The 13,831-nt window shown below is 42.7% G+C and overlaps 1 protein-coding gene and 1 long non-coding RNA gene across 2 annotated transcripts in view; one reads left to right on the forward strand and one right to left on the reverse strand.

Annotated features, from left to right (window-relative positions):
* Positions 1-10,723, reverse strand: LOC130189049 (uncharacterized). The gene is made up of 3 exons (XR_008830699.1): positions 10,660-10,723; positions 3,265-3,369; positions 1-281 (listed from the first exon to the last, which is right to left on the reverse strand). It is a non-coding gene; the product is annotated as an uncharacterized LOC130189049 (long non-coding RNA).
* arhgap44a (Rho GTPase activating protein 44a) overlaps positions 10,069-13,831 on the forward strand; it is a 27,382-nt gene continuing 23,619 nt past the window's right edge. Inside the window, exon 1 of the mRNA XM_056407680.1 lies at positions 10,069-10,250. Coding sequence (XP_056263655.1) covers positions 10,198-10,250 — 53 coding nt within the window. The 5' untranslated portion in view covers positions 10,069-10,197. The remainder of the gene's footprint in view (positions 10,251-13,831) is intronic.

Here is a 13,831-nt window from a genome sequence, read left to right on the forward strand (position 1 = left end):
GTTATTAGATGAGCCTAGAGGCGGATCAAGACACTGCTCTGGTTCCTTAAGTCCTCCTTCAAGGTCTTCAACTCTGGCTAAAGCCATTTAAAATGTCTATAAACTCTCTGAATCTGTGCGAGAGACTATCTTATCTCCTGTTAAGGAGTCTCCGTAGCCTGAGCGGATTCCTTGACTGTGATCCTGCAGAAAAGGTCTTATTCCTCACTGCTGTCCTCCTGGACCTGGAAGCAGCCCCGTGGCAGGTTGGCCTCGTTCAGATGATCTGGTCCTGCAAAGTCCTGCACAAACAAACATAAAAGAAAATCCTGTCATGCTGTAAGCATGTTTATTATGGGTGAGTGTGTGAGTTGTATCTAACTAACATAAGAATGTGTTGTCTATTATACTTTTGGGAATGAGTATTTGTGAGTCTGGATGCAATGCGTCAAAACATGAATCCAGATCTCTCCTGAACCTCCAGATGACAATAACTTTGAAAGCAAACAAATCATACAAATGATTGGATTAAGACAATTACCTCATTCTGACGTGCCCGATTTGATTTTCCCTTTTATTACCGTATAAGGACATTTCTTTGGTATCGCACTTACAGACCATATATCTTTATAGCAATGAAGTTGAAGTTAGTTTTCAGTATAAAAAACAGGTTTTTAATTCCTGTAATCATATGAGTTGTCTTCTCAAAATATTCAGATGGTTCACAACATCATCATGCCATCAGGTGAGATACAACACTTTATTTTCAGATACATTTAAATTGAATTCATGTACAAAAGAACAAATGTGCAGCACACTTGCTGGTAACAATTTAAAAAATTAAGGCAAATTATTTAACCATCAGTAAAAGGTGGACCACATCAGAGCATGGAACATTTCAATAAATTGTATTCTTTTTTTATTATTTGTATTATTATTAACCATTCCAATCTGTTAGCTGTTCTGTCTGATGTATTATGGGTGTGTAATCATAATTGGATTGAGGTCCTACAGTATAACTGTACAGATGTCAGAAACATCAGAACATGTCAAGTGCCGTCAAAAGCAAATCCTATTTTACAGCTGCGCGTGCTTCAGGTGTTACTTCTCCTGAGAGGCGGTTCACGTGTTCACATCAGGGTGGATCATTATGTCTAATTATTGGTGGATAACTATAGGTTTTATTATTTTAGAAGATACAGCTTGTATCCCTTCTTCGTCTTTATACATAGCTTATACACACACACAATCTTTCACACACAGTCAGTGGGTTTTTTCAACCCTATACAGCTTATTATCATCCAGATAATAACTTCAAAGCATAATGCGGCCTTGACATTCGACCATTTTTTCCAAAAAACAGATCTTACCAGTCAAAGAACACATGTTGACTATGTTCAAAAGGTGCAAGCCAATATTCACTGGCATCGGTGGCAACCAGAAACCCTCAAGTCAAAGTCTTGGAAGCTATTAGGTCCCTTAGGGAGTATATCCTGGATGAAAATGTAGCCCATTATTTGAGCTGAGAACAGGTGCTTTCAACAAAGAACACTGCATCATTATAGTCCTTTGGGAAATGAGGGAAAATCAAGGACCAGGAATTTACGATGTGGCCTTTTGAAAAAGCTAAGCAGATCAGATGCCGGAGTTCATGTGAGTCAAACTAGAGACACTATTTATAGAATAAAGATGGAAAAACAAGGAAAGCTTCTTCGACATTAAACCGGAATGCAGGAGAGCTTTCTTAACCAGCGAGGTAATTGAACACACGTGAAGATTATGAGTTGGTCAAAAAGTTATTTGGGGTTTGCCAATTATCATGTATTACTGGATGACACAATAACACATTAAACACAGTGCAACTATTAAATATTGTAGTCTCTAACCCATCTATATGTATAATAACACTTGAGATAATAATGGAGTTCTCTGCTAGTTCTCAAAATGTTCATTTCTTTGCTCTTCTTCTTTTCTTTTTCTTAGGAAGCACAAAACAAAGAACCATTTACTTGGTTTGTGACTTAATTATTTGATCTTTGCTCTCAGACAGTATTTATTGTTCAGTGGGGAGACTGCATGTCAGAAGATACTCTGAGGTCACAAGAAAGCAGATCCCAGGCCAAGAAAAAGTTCTCGCTGCAGCTCCGTCTGGGTGGAGGTCCTCACGAGACGCGTTGTGCTCCACATTTCCACCACCTCTCCTTCCCTGTGCTTTTGTTTCAAAATTCCTGGCGTGCCTCTTCTCTCACCTCCCTCTCATTTTACTCAACAAGTACTTACCAATCTGGCTTCCCCACTCAGACATCTCGAGCGTCTCTCGAGCAAAGTGAGTCGAGCCGTTGGCTCTAGAGCAAACTCGCGCAGGCTATAACCTACACAGATACTCTGCCTGTCGCCACCCATGTCGTTGATCAAGCCGTGCTCTCCGGCTCCGTGCTCACTGTCTCGCCTTCATCCAGGGCCATGGCTGCTGTCAGACAAGAGCCGGCCCTTTGTTCTGGGCTGGGATGACATGGTTGTGTGGTCCCGGCGCCCCCAGGCCTCCTCTGTCACCACAGGCGGAATATAACAAGGTCACTCAGGGGGTCACACGGACGCTCTCCCGTCTACCTGCATAGGCGCACAGCGAAGGACTACCAAGGGCCCGGAGCTGAGGCGCTTTAAACTCACGTTAGCTAAATTAAGTATCAGATAAAAGTTAGAGATGTCAATGTGCACAGTTACGGTCTGGACAGGACATTAGCATACGCTCCAGGAACCGACAGGTTCATAGTCTCCCCTCGTTCCATCATAAAGTCAATATTGACGATGAATTAAATTTCATGTTTTATTGTGCGATGATTTAGGGCCTCCATTATTTAGTAAATTACGTTTCTGATTAGTTCTTCTGAATTGATGGTTATTTAAAAAAGTGTGGGGGGGGGGGACTTTTTATGTAGCAGGTTGTATTTATAGTATGTTCATGTCTGACAAACGTTTCACCACTGCAGCTTTCTTTTTGGTCTCGTAAAAGTCTATGAAGGCTGAGTAAGTCTCTGCATGACACAATAAATAACATAACATAGCTAACTATAGTGGCACTAAAATTCAAGTAATGGATATAGTTTGTAATCAATTGTGACCAGCAAATGATCTATGGAGCCTCAGTGTTGCAAAACTTTTGTAAGAACCACTTTGATTGAAAAGTAAGTAACTCAATAAATCTCCTAGCTGACATGAAATAAATCAGAAAGAGCTCAAACACACATGCTGTTTGTCTCTGAGCTGCAGTCACTAGACACATACCGTCATTTTTCAGTCTTCCAGTTGTCCATTCACGTTGACTTTTATTCTCTGCGGAAAGCTGGCTGAAATGAAGTAAAGCTGGTCTGTGGGCAAGTCGTCAACTCCCTGAAGAAGAGACGAGACAAACATGACAAGAGGCTGTTAGTAAAATTACAGGCTGCAGCCAGCCCTTAATGGAGTTCAGCGCAGGGTTGAAGGAAGTAAGGTCAGTCAGTCATCGAAGCTCCTCCACTGACATGACGCTTCCTACATTCCTCAACCCCAATGTCAACAGGAAAAGAGGCCGATTATTACATCAAGCTCAGCCTTTTAAACAAGGGCAAACTTGCAAATTGTATTGTACTTTACATCCACAAAACGTTCATTTGAATGCTAATATACTGAACCCACATTAACAAAGCATGAAAAAGCTGCATGAAGCCAATAAAAACAGTGCCTTGATGATTATGAAGTCTCCCTGCAGGGCTAACCGTGCTCATTAGCATTGGATAAACACACTGCTGCGCTTGAAACATCTTTACCGTATGCATATTTCATCAGGGTTGTGACAGTCCATTGAAAATTCATCTCTTTCAGATTTACAGCACTACAGCACTAAGGGTAGGCAAATACCACAAACCACTTAAACAACCTTTGGTTTACATACTTTCTTTAGGTCATGATCAAGATTTGTTGCCGACTGTACATTACACAGGTCTTAACTCAGAGATTCAGAGCCCTCTGAACATTTGATTGATGGACCCTTAAGTGTTCAGTTTGACACGGCCAGTCTTGACCTCTCTCTAGCTTTGCTTTCAGGTAAGTGCTGTTGGTTCCATGCAGCGCTCTCATTCAGTTTTGTTGGCTCCGTCTCCATTTGACGTTGCCCATGGTCTATGAGCAATCAGCTGTAATATCCTGCCTGTAAATCTCTCTATCACCAGTTGTGGTAAGCCCAGAGAGGGGTTGGCTTGTCCCTCAGGGCTTCACATCGTAAATCCTGGACCATCTGAGCTCAATCTGTCTTTCAGATCCATAAAATGTCAAGGCTACCTCAAGGCTTCACTTTCCAAAAGTCCAGGCCTACATTCAAATACCTGTGTGTGTGCTCAATGCTCTATGTACACCCGTACATCGACAATATCAAGATGTGGAATTAACAGCTTCAGTCTGCAGAGGTGCCAAGTAACAGTGCATTTACTCAAGTTATTATTGTCATTTTTATGCCACTATAAATGATGATGTTATATTACAGATTAAGAGCAACTTTTATAGATCTCCAGGAGGAAATGAGCAAACTACCTAGAGGAAATATTGTATATGTAGTTCAAATTAGCCCTATCTTTGTCAGCTTCGGTATAAATATGATGCGTCAGCAATTACCATCCTCTAATAGGATATAGATTATTCTGAACTGGGACATTATGCATAATGAGTGCTTTAACTTTTGGTCCTTGTACATTTTGTTTCCAAAGCTTTTGTACTTTTACTTAAAGTTCCTAAGGGGGATATTTTTGTGTTGATTTTGCCAGTCCCTGTGGACAAAAGCGGTACTGTTTTTGAGTAACAGATTCCCTTCACATAAACTCTCATTTTAGGATTATCAGTCCCGGTTCTGGTTTTCCTGTGCCTCCCCTTCATCCACCGGGCCCAGCAATACGGCTAAGGAATCCGACCCAGTGGGACCGATGACAAGTATTAATAATATCTACATAGAAATAGACGATGTTCTCGCTGATGGTTTCGTTTACTTATGAAAGTCACCAGTATTAAATTGAGTAAAACTTTAAAAAACGTTAAAAAGAGCTGAGTACCTCTCCCAACTCTCATGCTCTGTCACATACCGTAACACTACTATTGAATAGCATTAACCTCTAAAAGAAAAAGCTATGACTCACAAAGACAGATCAATGTGTTTATTGTTTGAACACTGATCAGTGTGAGCTGCTGAAGTTTAATCTTTGCATTGTGTTTGCTATTGTTGTCCTGTGTTTTGAATTGTGTCATCTTAAAGCATAAATCAAAGTTGGCAATTCCCGTTCCTGAATGGGCCGTAAGAATACAGCAGATGGTTGAACACATACACAATCGCACAAAAACACAAACAACGGGACAATAAAGTTGCCATTCACTGATCGTTCAAGACTACGTGACGACATGACTGGATAAGCTTAAATGATCCATTTTAAGCTCTGCGGATAAGGAGTTCCACGTATTGATCCCCAAAACAGAAAAAAAGTCATCTCTTCTCACAGACATCTGTTTTCTACCCATGCTCGCTTTCAAGCAAAGCCTACCATGTATGACATGAGTGCGCTTGCATGTACACACATGCTCTGTCTCTGAGCGCATTCACAACACACAGCAGCTGGAGCTCCCCACTGGCAGTTATAGAGTTGATATTCTTTGCATCCTTGAATATCTATGTGATGAAAGGTGAGGTGTGAAAGGTAACACCTTGATCGCTGATATGGTAGCACCGTCTCCTCAATTTTATGTCCACATCTTAATAATAGAATCCATGAGTTATCTTGTTCGAGTGATTGAGTCTGCACCACTGTTTGATTTGACCGGAGGAAGAAGCATGTTCCGTTGTTATTTACATCTCTCTCTCGACGCTGAGTGTCCAACATGCCCTCAGTCGTATAAGTGCTCAGCTTGTGTCTCCCACCTGCAGTTCGGCTTACAGCAGACCTGCAGTTAGTGTCTGAAAGGTGTTTGTGATAACCATCATTTTCTGTCATTTGATGCATGTTAAAACGGCCTCTGTACTTTAGACCTGTAATATCTTTCCCCCTCAGATGTCACAGCGTTTTCATTAGGCCTGGCGCTGGGCTAACTGGGGCTCATTATGGCCTTAGATATCCCTTTAAAGACTCACAACAAAGTCTGGCCTCGGCACTCAGGCTTACCTGAGAGGGCTGCCGTTAATGCCTAGGTGAGCTTTGTCTCTCCACACCCAGTCTGCAAGAGACAAACTGTACGACGAATAGAAGCAAACTAAATGCTTTTTGCACGTTGTTTGACTCAAATTGTCATCAGTGATTGATCCCTGATTATATTGGGTGCGTAATTACCATATTAGTGAATATATCTGGATAAAAAAAAGGGCTGTGAGTTAGAGCCAGAGGGTATACAACTCATAGTACCTGCCTGCTGCCGAACACACACCACCTTGATGAATATGTCACACTTTTCTTAATGACAGACCAAAGGCTTGTAGCGACCCACCCTTCACACCCAGGCTGATTGATCTGGGTAATTCGATGCTATTTGTCAGAAGATAAAACACAAGCATGATGTATGTGGCCAATCTCTGACCAGGCAACCTTTAACCTGAGCTTGTAAGGTGCCATTAGGTCCTTCCTATGCTCTACCCTTGTTTGTTTTGAGCAAAGCTAACATTCGATGATCCAACATTTAGTTTCAGGCAGGCCCTAACCCATCTAGACTGCATGCAAAGATCTTGCATACGTGCCGCTCTGATACCACGCCTCAGTGCAGGAACCACAGGTCACTGTCAAAGGGCAGCTCACATATCACTAGCAAGAATGGATCATCAGGTGGAGAGGGTATGACCCGGGATGAGGCTTCAATTGGTGAACGGGGAGCCAATTAGTCCCGAGCTGCCCGGTAGAGGAGCATTAGGGTGAGAGGAGAGCACTCAGTCATCCTGCTCACCGAGAGGAACAGCATGAGGCCGGATGAAGAATGGTCGTTCAATTTTTGTTCTTGTTTCGGTCTCATGAGATACAAACCTGGGAACTATTTCATGATATTAGGAGGTTGACACCCACCTCTGAATTCCCTTGTAGTTTGACTTTATGTTCCTCCTCCTACTCTTTCTCTGTTTATTGTCGGGGGATTACCAGTGAGAGGGTTTCTGAAACAGACTAGCGGATGTGAAGATTCCACCATGCTGATTTAGAAGTGTCCAGAGACACTCGGAGTAGTATATGTTTTGGGGGTTGGGGTTAGAGTCAAGAAGACCCCCGGAGAGGCTTTCAGAAATGCATGCTCCCTGTTTTTAGGGGGAGGGGGGGGGGGGGTGTCTGGACTGTGACTGGCCAGTTTGTCTGAGTGAGGACTAATGAAAACAAATGATCTGACAAGGTCAAAAGGTTGAGATCAAGGCTGAAGGATCCTCCGCCCCTCTCAATTTCCAACCCGGAGATTAATGAGGGCATTGAACAGCCATTTCTCTATATAATTTACTCCCTGAGGCCTCGGGACCCTGTGGTGGCGGTGTGCAGCCCACCTGTTGGCCTATTAAGGCCTTATGACAATGAGCCAGAGGGCATCAGTCCTGAATTGGGTTTGTAACTGCTCTGTTCTGTTACAGCACAGACAGGAGCCGATTGTAAAGTCTTCGCTCTCAGCCTCCAACAGCCTCTCAATTGTCTCAGGTCAATTTTTACTCATTTACACAACCGGGAGACAAAATGGCTGTTCTGTGAATTATTTTTTTCTGATTGCAAACCTAAATGTGAGACATTTTGCTCAGTGATGTTTCTCAAAGTGTGCTTTGAAAACTTCACAGGAGCTTTTTCCATGTGACTAATTAATTTACTTTTTAATTTCACAGTCTTTACATATATTTAGCTGAACTCAGCAGATAAACAGACACTAAGTGCAGCATGGTGGCTCAGTGGTTAGCACTGTCGCCTCACAGCAAGAAGGCCCTGGGTTCGAATCCCGGTCGTCCCGGTCGTTCCAGGTCCTTTCTGTGTGGAGTTTGCATGTTCTCCTCGTGCCTGCGTGGGTTTCCTCCGGGTACTCCGGTTTCCCCCACCATCATAAAGACATGCACCGCAGCCTCACCCCGGTCATATGGATGTGAATGAATGTTGGTGGTGGTCGGAGGGGCCGTAGGCGCAGATTGGCTGCCACGCTTCCGTCAGTCTGCCCCAGGGCAGCTGTGGCTACTGATGTAGCTTACCACCACCGGTATGACTGTGTGTGTATGACTACTGGACTCTGAACTGTAAAGCGACTTCGAGTGTCTTGAGAAGCGCTATATAAAATAAATGATTATTATTATTATTATTATTATTATTAAGTCAAGTGTTTAATGTGGCATGTCATCTGTGTTTGAACATATTACACATTACCTGATATCCAAGTCCCCTGTAATGGTGGTAAAGCGTATACGCTGTGTGGAGGCTTATAAGACAAGACTGCTCCCTTCTGGACAGTTAAAAGCACAACAGAGTACTGAAAACACATCATTCAAAAGTCAGAACTGCCATCACTTTGAACTTTCAGAAGGAAAGACAAATAAAGGAACCTTTAATAATATATAGTTTGTCTGAAAATATGTTTAATGGTATCATTATTACATCATCAAGAGTAAAGTATAACGACGTCAGCCAAAGTCCAATAACTCAAATGTATTTGTTGGATGTAGGAATGAGTTGACGCCACTGTGTACCCTTTAGTTGCAGTGGCACACAACAGACACCAGGTGGCGATATTTGCCAGTCGGACTCACAGCAGTGAAGGTTTTGTTGGACACCTCTACTTCAGGGGGCCGTAATCTGTGATAGAATAGCAAATAATCCCACATTAATGTAATCACCCAACATCATCGTCATAAGGATAATGTCTCGCTTTCGATTTCTAAATGTAATTGTGAAATTATTGTAATTATTGGACAACTATTTAGTTATTACTACTATTGGTATTGTTATTATTATTATAAAAAAATGTTTTATGATTATGTTGATTAACCCTTGTGTTGCCTTAGGGTCATTTTGACCCGAATCAATATTACACCCTCCCCCCGTTTTAGGATTAATTTGACCCCATTCAATGTTTAATGTCGGTGTTCTTTCGGTAGTCAACAAACAAACATAAAGTGCCTCACACTTAAACTTGGAAAACAATATTAATTCTAATAATTTTCTGGAGGTTTTAATTGCTGGCGTCAAATTGAACCCAAAGGGTAAAATATGTTAGTAAATATAAAGGTAACAGGAGGGTGAAACATTGAATCGGGTCAAAATGACCCAAAGGCGGGGGGAGGGTGTAATATTGATTCGGGTCAAAATGACCCTAAGGCAACACAAGGGTTAATAGACAAATTCAGCCGTGTTTGTGTTTCCCCACACACTTTATAGCCAGTTCAAGATTGAATCCACCTTTTACTGCAGCAAATTAAAGGGCTATACTGATCACATGTGTGATTGCTGTACTCAACATCTTAAATCAATTGAATCTAAATACGTATTAAAACTAGAACGGGCACTCGGTAGAGCGCATACCTTCGCCTATCACAAGATTGGGCATTGAATTATGAACATGTTGGCATTAGTTGCATGCCAATTGGATAAAAATTGACAGTGCTTTGGTAAAAATAAGATTTTCACCTTTTCATGACCTTGATCTTGACCTTTAACCCGATCGATCCCAAAATCTAATCAAATGGTCCCCGGATAATAAGCAATCATACCACCAAATTTCATGCGATTCGGTTTAATACTTTTTGACTTATGCGAGTAACACGCATACAAATAAATACACGGCTATCAAAACATAACCTTCCGCATTTTCAATGCGAAGGTAATAAAGGCCTATGTGAACACGCCGCATAGCCCTGTGGGAACCAGCTAGGTTGGATTCCTTCTGGAGCATCAACCATCATTTGACTACATTTCCCACACTGCATTGCTGCGCAACCGCGACTTGTCACTGCTGTCGCTCTCTGCCTGTGAGCGCCCGCGGTGAATTGGTCCAGCATCCCTGCGCAGGCAGTGGGGGAAAAGTAGATGTTAAAATATCATTTAAAAATATGTAATCGTGCAGTAGGTTTTTCGGCGTTGGCAGTTTGCGATGAGGGACGGAAACTATGGCACATTGGATTTTGCGTTGCGCCTCTGTGGAGCACGGACCGTTATATTGAGAGAAATAATGCGGAATATTTCCCCCTGTAGGTGTTAACGCAGAACATACAAGATGAAGAAGCAATTCAATCGGATGCGACAGCTCGCCAACCAAACGGTGGGAAGGTAAGCAAACCCCTCCTGTGCGCTATTCTCACCGGGCCAAGTCCAAGGGAGGAGAACCCCCCTGTACGGCCCCAATTACATGTGAAGCCCCTACATGTAAATATGATTTATTTAAACTGTTATAGGCTGAATATGTAGAATATAATAGTTAGTGCAGTCGTACTAAGTATAAGGAACAAAATAATACCCCATGTTCACGAGGGAGCTTAATGTCCATTGGAAGAGGCTACCGCATAGGCAGCGTGCAGGCGCATTGCCCCAGTGCAACCTGCCCACGGAAACACATTAAATATAGACCATCGCAGCACCACAGACCTACACCGAGAGACCACCCCCTCTTACAGGCAGGGTATCACCCCTGGAGTGTGGAAAGCATGCACTTGTAAAGTTACGGTGTGATTTCATTTACCTTCAGTCTCCGAACCTGTCATATAGGTGAACGTGATGCAGACGGATGCGGAGTGGGCTGCGACGCGAGGGGAAATGGGAAAAAGGCGCAATGTTTTCATTACGCAGTAATAATATCAGCTGTGAGGAGGGAAGCACCTCCTAGGCGTGGGTTATCAAGTCTGTGCATTCCTGAAGGTCGTATTCCCCACCGGACATGTATCTAACACACTTTTAGTTTAGAATAATGGGATTATATTATTAGCCTTTACAAGGGGTTTTGTATCATGCCACTTACTTCCTAACAGCTCCAACTGAGAGGTTTATGTGGGAGGATTTGTCATCCCTCTCCTCTTCCTCCTGCTCTGCACTTGCCCTGCATGTGGGTGGTTCTGAAATCCCTTCCCACTTTTAGAAATCGGTGTATTGTGACCTTTTACACGGGCCTTATGGGGTGTATCACTCTCCCACACCCTGTTCATTCACCTTACTTGAGGCAGAGCAGCTTGTGAAGCAACACAGGACCAGAGGGTGTTTCCTGCTCCTGCGTATACGGATTAGGACCAGGAGGTGTGGGTCATTATCATCACAAGGCTATGTGAGAGCCATGCACTCAGAGGGGAGGGGACACACCTTGCAGGCTGTGTTTGTGCTATCACTGTCAGTTGGTTATGCTGCACCAGTCTCTTTATAATTACTTCTGTGTGACTCATTAGTGTACCGCAGCACTGTGATGAGCAACAGCTTTCCCCTGCTAATGGTACACACACTGTGCTGTTCACAGCCAGTACTCCTACTCCCAAACCCTCTGCTGAGCTATGGGTCGGGGTAAGAAGTAACAGGTCTGACCCTCTGGTGACCTTGAGCAGTGTCAAACATTGGCCCTGTCTTACTGGGAGAGGTGGAAAGAAAGGGATAGCCAAAGCTGTGCCATAGGCCGGCAAGTGCAATGTCTGTGAATGAAACCAGAGCACAAAAAGCTTTCTAACACTTCTTGGTCCTGCACTTTAGCCACTCGTGCTAAAATTAAACACAATCAGAGAACCATAAGGTGCTCTGGATGAATGTGTCCATCGAAAGTGGTTTATGTTGTTTTGGAAATAACAATCTGGATGACCCCTAAAGGTCAGCATGTTGTTCTTGTTACTATCTTGCTTGTCATGTATTTAAAAACGGTCACCGTCTTCTGTAATGATAATTTAAGGGACATTACAAGGGTGTTGTGTTGTGTTTTGAATGCTTCTTTCTTATACGGGCGCTCTAAAGGGGGATCATGTCCGTTGATAGGACCACCTATACTGGAAAGATGTGTGAGAATGTGTGTGCGTGTGCATATATTACGTATAGTGTGATCCATGTGTCCTTGCACACACATGCCTGCTTGTGTTAGTGCAGGATCAGCAGGTGGGGGTCAGACAAATGTGTCTATGTGTGGATTAATCAAGCGTCCTAATGTCAACATTCAGCAACATCTTGTGTCGTGTTCTTCTACTCTTCCTGCCTTTACTTCATGCAACACTTGAGCTCGTTCTCTTACCGCTGGTTTGCCGTTAGAGCTGAGTTACACGGCTCCAGTATAAATGTTACAGCGCAAAGATTAGATTAATTAAATTAGCATTTAAGGTATAAAAGCATCAAACTTAAATGCTAATTTCACCGCTCATAGTCCTGTATTCACTGAGGCTTCAGACTCTTCTGCTGACTCAAGCATCACCCATCTTGCCACCTACAGGGTGTTACTCTGTAGGTTTGAGTATTTGACCTTCCTGAACCTCAGCGGTCTCAGCGGAGCCACTCGTACCGCTGACCAGTGCTCAGTCCTTTCAAAGCAACTCAACAACTAAACATGAGAGAACTGTCCATGTTGGACATTGTTTGCCTTTGAAAACACTGATCTGTGTGAGTCTTAATAGCAGCAGCATGTCTTCATTAAGAGGTCACAAATAAGCTTTTTTTACCAGTGGATTTTTAATACACTCACCTCCGTGCATAAACAGTATGACCGTGAGTCTTTCTTATGTATGTCTTGTATCTGACGGGGATTGAGTGTCTTCAGTCGGGGGTTGGCGATCAGGTGTGCTGTGTCAGCATCTTTCTGGCTCTCGGAGGCTGCTGCTGTTGCCGTTGCTTGCCAGGGTGAGATCCATGTCATGTGATCGTCAACTTGACCAATCACCTCTGTGGAGCCAGACTTCACACTGGAGGATGTGTAGCCATACATACTCTATAGCTGACATACATGTATTATGGCACAGTGGGCGGGACAACGGGATGTCACAGCTCTGAAGATTCTTTGTGTGCATTTTGTTATAGATTTGTTTTTAGTTTTTTTACTAAATCCATTATCTTTGGTAGTTTAGCCTTATATTTGAGCTTTAAAGGAGACCTTAAGCATTCGTCTTGATGTAAACATATTTTTTGAATTTTTTTCTTCTTTTCTTCAATATGAATTGTGATTTTTTTAATGCCCTCACACACACAGAATAAGCCAGGAAAAGACAACTTTGCTGCAGCCAGCTCCCACCAGCCATTTCTCTTGACCCATTTCTCTATTCCCAACTCACTGTCCTATCTAGGTCTAGGACAGCCTGGTAAAACGATTCCATGATACAAGTCTGTAAGTGAAGCGCAATCTTTAAATTGAACTTTTCTTTGTCCTATTTATACTTGGAAGGGCACCACTGTCTCTTCGGGACGCACCGATACTGACTCAGATAGCTGGATCGGGTATCGGTGACAATGGGGCTGATCTATTTACTTTAATTCTATATGTATATATTATATACTGGGACTTCCATTCCTGTTTAAGTTTAAACCAATTTATTGCTGCATTTAAAAGATATACACTTGCTCTGTAATGCATGTTAATTTTGAAGAGTGTTTGCCAAGTTGCTGGTGCAAAATTAATTCTATGTATTTATGTGTTACAATGTGTTTTACAAAGGTAGCGAAGCAACGTTTAAGTCAAGCCGGATGCTATGATGATCCTATTACCAGGCTATTTATTAAACACTTGTATCTGATCAGGAGTCGGTGTCGGCTGATATCCCAAGCACAGATAGAGATATAGATATCGGGAGTGAAAGAGTGCATCCCTACTGTCGCTAGCCCTAACCCTCGACCCCATCCACCCTGCAACAATCCCCTGTGTAATTGTTCACCAATACCACCAGTTTATAGTAAACACATTCTTC

Source organism: Pseudoliparis swirei, chromosome 23 (assembly GCF_029220125.1).
Source record: "Pseudoliparis swirei isolate HS2019 ecotype Mariana Trench chromosome 23, NWPU_hadal_v1, whole genome shotgun sequence".
Lineage (NCBI taxonomy): Eukaryota > Metazoa > Chordata > Actinopteri > Perciformes > Liparidae > Pseudoliparis > Pseudoliparis swirei.